At 60.5% G+C, this 7,849-nt stretch overlaps 1 protein-coding gene across 4 annotated transcripts in view; it reads right to left on the bottom strand.

Annotated features, from left to right (window-relative positions):
• Positions 1 to 1,373: 1,373 nt before the first annotated feature.
• PLCD3 (phospholipase C delta 3) overlaps positions 1,374 to 7,849 on the bottom strand; it is a 19,237-nt gene continuing 12,761 nt past the window's right edge. For 2 of the 4 annotated variants that reach the window (XM_006735865.3, XM_081804822.1), the window contains 10 exons: positions 7,279 to 7,480; positions 6,950 to 7,094; positions 6,013 to 6,165; positions 4,772 to 4,909; positions 4,504 to 4,654; positions 3,572 to 3,688; positions 2,807 to 2,973; positions 2,440 to 2,575; positions 2,217 to 2,366; positions 1,374 to 2,038 (listed from right to left, as the gene is read on the bottom strand). In XM_006735865.3, coding sequence (XP_006735928.1) covers positions 1,950 to 2,038; positions 2,217 to 2,366; positions 2,440 to 2,575; positions 2,807 to 2,973; positions 3,572 to 3,688; positions 4,504 to 4,654; positions 4,772 to 4,909; positions 6,013 to 6,165; positions 6,950 to 7,094; positions 7,279 to 7,480 — 1,448 coding nt within the window. In that variant the 3' untranslated portion in view covers positions 1,374 to 1,949. The remainder of the gene's footprint in view (positions 2,039 to 2,216; positions 2,367 to 2,439; positions 2,576 to 2,806; positions 2,974 to 3,571; positions 3,689 to 4,503; positions 4,655 to 4,771; positions 4,910 to 6,012; positions 6,166 to 6,949; positions 7,095 to 7,278; positions 7,481 to 7,849) is intronic. The other 2 variants (XM_081804821.1, XM_031030754.2) reach the window with 2 other exon arrangements.

Below are 7,849 nucleotides of genomic sequence, written 5' to 3'. Positions count from 1 at the left end.
CCTGAAGGCTCAGGCCTTCGTCCCCACCCTTAGATTTGGGCTGAGGACACAGCCCTGTGGGTGGGACCTCCGCAGTTACAAGTGACTTCCTTGCCTCCACCTTCCACCACCCGTTCCCACCCATTTTCCTGCACTGCAGACTTGCCCTTCCAAGGCCGACTTCCCAGCGTTGGGGCTCTCACCCTAGCAGGAAACCCCTCCTCGTGCTTTACCAAACCAGAGAAGAGAAGCAGGATGGGACTGGGGGGGCTCAGCCGGGCTCCAGCGCTCACCTGACACGGGACCCTCACCCAGGCCCTGAGCAGAGCTGGCCCTGTGGGGCCGGGACGACTCGAACTGCTGCTCTGTGTCCCCCGTAACTGGACTCGGCCTCACCGTGCCTCCCTCCTGAGGGTCTCCCTCCTGAGGCCTGCGGTCCGGCTGCCTGGCCTCCTGACGGCCCTGAGAACCCGGAGTTGGGCTGCCTGGCTCCGGCCTTTGTGGTTCCTGCATCCGGAGGCTTCCGAGCCCCTTCAGAGTGTGAGCGTCCTCCTTGAGGACAAACGGGTTCATCAGAACCGCCACTCTCAGCGGGAGAGCAGGGGAGGCGCTCACGTCCTGCGTTGGGTCATGGGTTGCAGGAGGGCGAGACGGCCCAGCCCTGGGTTCCATGGGGCCCATTCAAGCCCTGGCCCGGGTGCCATCCCCAAGCCGGAAACTGTCCTCAAGCTCTGCCCTGGTTCAGTGTTCGTGCTTTTGCCTGATGGAACCCAAAATGCCAGGGCTCCACACTGAAGCCCAGAAAGTCTCCTTTCTGGCAGGTCTTCTCTGGGTTCTGCCCGCTGGTGTCTCGGCACACTCTCCCAGCTGCTCCAGGCAGCCTGGAGCGGCGGGCTGGTTTCCAGGCCTTTAGCCCTGGTGGAAGGAGAGCCCCAAGTCTTGGATTCGTCTACTGAACAGGCAGGGGCCTTGAACGCAGCTGAACCCAGAAAGCGGGGGTCTGTGTGAGGTCCCTCAGAGTCCTGTCCCCATCCCCTTTTAGGGACATAACAGTTCTTCCTGGCAGAAGCCCCCCCCCCCACCACCACCTGCCCCCTCCCCATTCAAGGCCCTTCATGGTAAAGGGGCAGGGGAGCTTCTGAGTTGGTGTCCCCACAGTCTCGTGGGGCTGGAAGCAGCTCTAAGCCAAGAGGAGAGGACAGGCTATTTTGAGCTGGGGCCTCTCCTCTGCCCCTCCCACCCCCACTGGCTCTCTGGCCTGCTTAGACAAATTCAAGCCCTACTGGGGGAGGGGGCCCAAGGGACTCTGCCCTCATCCCTCCTCAGGGGCCTGCGGGTATGAGCTCAGAAGTGCTCCAGGTACGGCAGTAGTAAAATAAACTGGCTTCTTGATCTTTTAAAATCAATAGTTTTGTTTTACTGTCCTCTCCCCGTGCCATTCTATGACACGAGTTAGAATCTACTCCCAGGCTTCCTCAGAAAGGGAGCTCAAGTTCAAGAGCAGCAGGGAGGAGCCCAGGAAAGCCTGGAGAGGGGAGGGCCTTGGGGGGTGGCTAATGCCTGGGGTGGGGTGGAGGCAAGGAGGGGGCTGTGCTGCTTTGGGGGAAGGAGGCTGGGATGGGCCCCCCTGGGGGGCAGAGAAGAGCTGAAGGCTCACGTGTTCTCCCCAAATCTGGCAGCAAGAGGCCTGGCTCTTCGTGAGCCACAAGGGAGTAGGCCAAGAATCGGAGGCGCTGGGGGCGTCTCAAGGCTCCAGGGTCATAGGGAGAAGAGCAATGGCCTGTTCTTAGGAGGGACCGAAGCAGCCCCCAGCACCCCGTTGAGACCAGAGTGGAGTGGGCAAAGCGAGCAGGCTGGAGGGCCTGGGCCTCCCTCCACCCCTCCACCCTTCCACCCCAGAGGAGGAGACAGCCTCTGCCACGGGATGCAGACTGGCACCCGAGGAACCCCAGCGTGGGTCCGTCCCGCCCTCAGAAGCGCTGGACGTGGATGTGGACGAAGAGCGTGGCTGGCGACAGTGAGGCCCCGTCCTTGGCAAGCAGGTGGATGTGGCGGTACCCTGTGGGGGGCGTAGCCACGTGTCAGGCTCTGTGCGCTCCCAGCCCGCGGGGCCGGGACCGCGGGGGCACCAACCACATCCCGGCCCTGGGCTCAGGCAAGCTCTCGGAGGACATGCAAAGCCCAGGCGAATAGGGTCTTGGAGGCCCAGACCCCCAGCCCTCTCCGTCCCCGCCAACCTTGCTTCAGGCTGCTGAGGGGCAGCGTAAACTGGCCCACAAAGTCGTTGGGGGAGGTGGTGTCGTAATCTTCCACCACGAACCGGACCAGCACCAGCTCCGGAGCCCGCAACTGGAACTGCAGGGTCTGCCCCCAGCGGGGGTTGAAGCCTAGGGCGCAGGCATGAGTCAGGAGCCAGCCGGCCCCCAGGCCCACCCTCCTGCCACCAGCACGCCCACCCACCGTTGTTGAGCACGTAGTTGGTCTCCTTTCGGGCACAGTCTGCGGGCACCCCGTGGATCTCAACACGCACCAGGGGGTCCACGATGGAGTTCGGCTTCTCAGTGTTCAGCTTGGGCAGCTGCTGCGCCGTCAGCACCTGCAGGGGACGAAGGGGAGCTTTGCTCCGGCCCCCGCCCGGGCCCACGCCTACCTGTCCCCTCGGTTAGGGCAGGAAGCCCCTTGCCCTCAGCGCTCACCCGGACCCTGCCCTCACCCCCAGCCATCCCCAGGCCGCCACCGTCTGGGACCAAAGACTGGCGCCCTGCAGGCTAGGACCCCTCCGGGGCTAGCTGTGACCCCGGGGTACGGCCTGGTCCAGGCTGCTGACCTGGATGGTGAGAGTAGTTCTGGGGGGTCCGGGGCACTCGGGGTCAAAGGTTGTGTCGGGCTGCCGCAGGGGGGCGGGTTTCAGGATGTAGCCACACCGCCCGTTGACGAGAAAGCGCCCGGCATTGAGGTCCATCTCGTAGCCCGGTGTCTGGAAGTTCAAGGCCACTGTGGACATAGTGGGGTCAGGGCAGGGGCTCTTAGTGTCCCTCCTCTCCCCGCTCCGTTTTGGGGTCTCACTGCCCACCCCCACCGGGGCTTAGGGGGTGCATCACGGCAGCCAAGGGACCCAGCCCCCAGTGTCACCTACACTTTATCCCTGGTATGGGGTGGGGCTGGGAATAGGCCCAGGCCAGAGTGGCGTCCAAGGAAGCCTGGGGTCTCCATATCTGCGCTCAAGGGGACCATATTCCCCTCCTTTGCTCCTTTGTTGGAGCTCAGCATCCCTCCAGAGCCCACTCCTGTCTGTGTTGATTCCGTGGGACTGCCAGGGATGTGTTTGTGTGTGTGTGTGTGTGTCAGGGGGCACATGGGAGTAGAGATTTTTAACTTTTGTCTTCATAAAAAATGTGAGACTTTTACACTGTCAGGAAGATGAGTCTGATTTGTTTTCCCACCTAATTTCCTGACAATTATTTTAATCATTGTTATTACCAAGAAAACACCTTTTTCCACCTTCTGGAAAGCTGTCTGGCCCCACCCCTGCCCGGGCCTCTCGTGGCTCCCTGGAGGCCGCCCCCCTCGGCAGCGCGCTGCCCCCACTCACCCAGCTGACAGCCTGAGTTCCACATCTCCTGGGGGCTGTAGTTGGCCGAGTTCATCCGCAGCCCCAGGGGGTAGACGCGGGTCAGGTGCCGGGCATTGTGCCTGACGAAGCTGTTCCCTGGGGGAGAGTTGGGCAGGACCACGATGGCCCCTAGGTGTCCCACACGCAGTGCCAGGGCCTGTAACTTCCTCTGTCCCAGCTACAGGGACAAGCTGGGAACAGAGGCTGAACTCCCGCGGCCCCAGGTCCCCCTGCCCCAGGGCTGAGAGGACCTCCCAGACGAGGCTACTGAAGCCCAGAGAGGGCCAAGGACCCCCTTCCACACCCTGGCACTGCATCCCAGCCCCAAATCCCCGCTTCCTGCCCCCAACTCAATGCCTGGAACACGGGGCCCCGGGCTGACATCCGGCTCTCATCCCGCCTCCCCCATGCACTCCTCCAGCAGCGCTGTGGGTCCTCCAGGCCTTCGTCCAACCTGCTCCTCCAGCCTGGAAACCCCTTCCCCTTCTTCACCTGGCTCCTTCCACCGCATCCTTTTGTCTGGGGTCTCGGCAGGCATCCCCCGCTCCAGAGTCCTTCCCTGACCTCGCGCCCTCTGCCCGGCTCCCCCAACCCCCGCCACGGCCCACTGGTCACCCTGCACCATCGCTCCCGTCTATGTCTGGCCCTGTCACCAGGCTTGGGTCCGGCAAAGGCAGGCAGCAGCCTCCCTCCTCCCTGGACCCTCTTCCTTCCACCCATGCCGGCCCGGTGCTGGGCAGGTGCCGGGTGCTCATTCCCTGAGCCCCAAACTGGGGACCTCCTGACCCTCTCACTGGCCCTGAAGTCCTCTTAGTCTCCTTTCCAGACCAACGTCAGGATGCCCCCCACCAGGAGCCTGCCGGCCTCCGCGGCGCCTCCGGCCCCCAGATGCCCGATGTCCCGGCTCCTACCTGCCTCTCGGATGAGCTTCTTGGCCTTGCGCTCACTGAGGGAGCTGACCTGGCAGGGCTGGGGCGGCACTGGGTTGGGGCGCAGGGTCTGCAGGCGGGTGGCACAGCAGTACACGGCCAGGGCCGACAGCTCGGGGGAGATCTGCTTGGCCTGGAAGAGGAGCCTCAGAGGGGGTCCACCGGCTCCTGCGCCTCGGTCCTCCTAGCTCCCCTCCCCTCCCCAAGCAGCTCCTCCCTGCCCCAGCCGGGCGCCGACCGTCCCACTCACCCGCCGCCTCTGTTCTGCGGCCTCTGCCTCCTCTTCTTCCTCTTCCTCTTCCTCCTCCTGGTCGGACAGAATTCGACCATCCTCACCCCGAGCAGCTGACAGCTTCTTCCCCTTCACCAGGACCCGGCCCTTCAGCTGCTGTAGGGACCCCACATGGAGGGATTATGCCCTCTCGCCCCTGTCAGTCACACAACCACCACTATGTGAGGGGCTGACCCGGGGGCGCAGGAAAGGCCACGCCAAGATGAGGGATGCTTCTAACAGGAAAAAATGGGAAACAACGCATAGAGCCACCAACGGGGACTGGCGAGGGAGGTCCCTCCAAACAGAATACGACGAGCAGCCTTTCCAATGAATGACGCAGCTCGGGACCGAAAGAGAAGGAGCCCTCTTCCCAAAAGATCTCCCGTGAAAAAAGTGACTGTAGAACGTGTAATCACATGAGCTTCCTTGTGTAACATTTAAAAGAAAAGACAGCTCTGCACATAGGTATAGACGCATGGGAAAATTCTAGAAAGACGCACAAGAAACTTAAAGATGGTTACTTCCTGTGAAATAGGACAAGGGCAAACAAAAACCGTTTTCATTGTATACACTTTTGTACAGCTCGATTTTTTTTTAACCGTGTTTCATGCTAATAAAAAAATCAAATCACACACACACACACACACACACACACAGAGAGGTGAATCAACATTCTCTGCATATTTGGATTGAGAGCAGGAGGAGAGTTTTCTCAAGGAGCCGGAAAAACACAAATGTCCCCAAGAGGCAGATAAAATGTTCTGGGGTTTGGGAGGAAGAACCACCCCAGGCCAGAGAGCTACGGAATTTCCTCAGATCACAGGAAGGGGTGGTTTGCGCTGAGCGAAAATTCTAAGCAGGTGGCGCTTGGCTGGGAAGGGAGCTTCCGGTGGAGAGGACGCGCCACCCAAGGCCTCGAAGGGGGTCGTGGCTGAGGTTGCAGGGACTCTCTAGGCAGGGCAGCAAAGTGGGGCCGGGAGGGGGGTGGGTGGGTAGGGCACGGAAGGCCCTGAATAGAGCGGGGTGGGTCTAGTCAAGACTGGTGGGTAGGAGAGTGACAAGACCATGGGGTGGCAGATGTCAGAGGAACGCAGGGGGAGGTTGAGGCAGAGAGAGGTGTGGGGTCCCGACCTGCGGAGATGGCATAGCGGGGGTGGATGGTGGACCACAGCCGGGTCCTCCCCCACGCGGGCTGAGAGTCCGGGGGCCTTCATTACCTCTGGGGAGGGCAGTTCTTCCGGGTTCTGGGCGTCCAGCGCTTCTGTCACCAGCGCGTCTCCCAGGATGGTGCGAAGGTGGTGGGCCATGACGGCCTGCTGCTCCAGCCCACAGTGGTTCTCGAGGGACAGGATGACAGGGTATGGCGACAGCTGGGGGGGAGGGACAGCAACTCAGAGCCACCTCCCCCTCCCAGGACCCCCATTACACCTGGCCCCCCAGCCCCCTTCAGGACAGGCAGGCAAAAAGGCACTCTGGGGGCGCTGAGTAAGTGGAACGTGGGACATACTCTGGGGCCAGTGTGTTTTTGGGGGGACAGAGCTCAGATCTGGGGTCTCAGGGAAAGGGTGGAATGTCTGGGAAGCTGAGGGCAGCTGCAGGAGTGGTTTTATTGTATAAATGCCCTTTATATGTTAACGACATTGGCCACGTTGTTTATGTTACACACTCCCCCCAAGCCCATAATTTTTTAAAGTTTATTTATTTTTTTTTAGTAATCTCTACACCCAGTGTGGGGCTCGAAATCACGACTCCCAAGATCAAGAGTCGCACACTCTCCCGACTGAGCCAGCCTGGTGCCCCCAAGCCCACCCTTTTTTGAGGGTAAGATTTGTGTATGGACTGACAGAAGTCGCAATTTTATGCAGACTTCTCTTTCATGGCTTTCTCTTTGGGAGTCATGATTTGATTAAAATGTCCTTCCCTACCCGCAAGGTTTTCTTCTGGACATTTTGTGATTTTACTGCAATTACTAAACATCAGGGTAGAGGAAGGGAGCCTCTCACTCAGCTTTCTTCTACCCCATTGGCCAGTTGTCCCAGCAGCACTTGGTGCGTGAGCGATTCTCTGGGCAGGGGGGTTTCTTCTGGAAGGACAGAGGACGCTGGGGTCACTGGGGAGGCTCTGGGGCTGGGCATGGGGCTCCTGGGAGCTCACGGTGAAGGCGTGGTCGCGCACGGTCTGGACCACGTCTCGGAAGAGGATCTTGGAAGTGAGGGTGTGGCCGTGATAGATGATGGGCTCCCCTCCTGGCCCCTCCCAGCAGTCCAGCTCCACACAGCGGCATCCCTGGGCAAAAGCCCTGCGGACAGACAGGTGGGCGGGGGAGGGGTCATGCGGGAGCCCTGGAACAGAGCAATGGCCAGGCTGAGCCAGGTAGCCACCCCCCCCGCCGCTCAGGAAGCCCACAGTGAGATTTGAGCCCCATAGCATTCCCAAGCTGGGCTCCCAGATGTGTTCGCCCCAACCATCGCCCGCTAGGGTACCTGACATAGGCCTCGGTGCTGCTGAGCCCCCCGATCTGAGAGTCGGTCAGATAGGTGTTGTGTGAGGAGGAGATGAAGTAGTGGGAGAGGGGCTGGTCCATGTCCTGGAACACGCATGTGTGGGCCGGGTCCACAGCAGCCCCTTCGGGTGACAACAGGTACATCATGAAGCCATCCAGCGTCATCAGCTCATGCTGCTTGGCTGCAGGACGGGCAGAAGAGAGTGTCAGGCCACCGGGAGGATCCCCACGTCTGGCCCCACAGGCCCCCAAAGCTCACTTAGCTTAGTAATAATGAGCACCTAGCTACTGACTGGACTCTACATAAATTATGCCACTTAGGTTTTTTTTTTTTTTTTAAAGATTTTATTTATTTATTTGACAGAGAGACACAGTGAGAGAGGGAACTCAAGCAGGGGGAGTGGGAGACGGAGAAGCAGGCTTCCTGCAGAGCAGGGAGCCCGATGCGGGGCTCGATCCCAGGACCCTGGGATCATGACCTGAGCCGAAGGCAGACGCTTAACGACTGAGCCACCCAGGTGCCCCTAGGTTTTTTTTTTTTAAGACTTTGT

The sequence above is a fragment of the Leptonychotes weddellii genome, chromosome 15 (assembly GCF_054177405.1).
Source record: "Leptonychotes weddellii isolate Sample4059 chromosome 15, ASM5417740v2, whole genome shotgun sequence".
NCBI lineage: Eukaryota > Metazoa > Chordata > Mammalia > Carnivora > Phocidae > Leptonychotes > Leptonychotes weddellii.
Note: the sequence above shows the minus strand (reverse complement) of the source record. Positions and strands in the feature narration are given on the sequence as shown.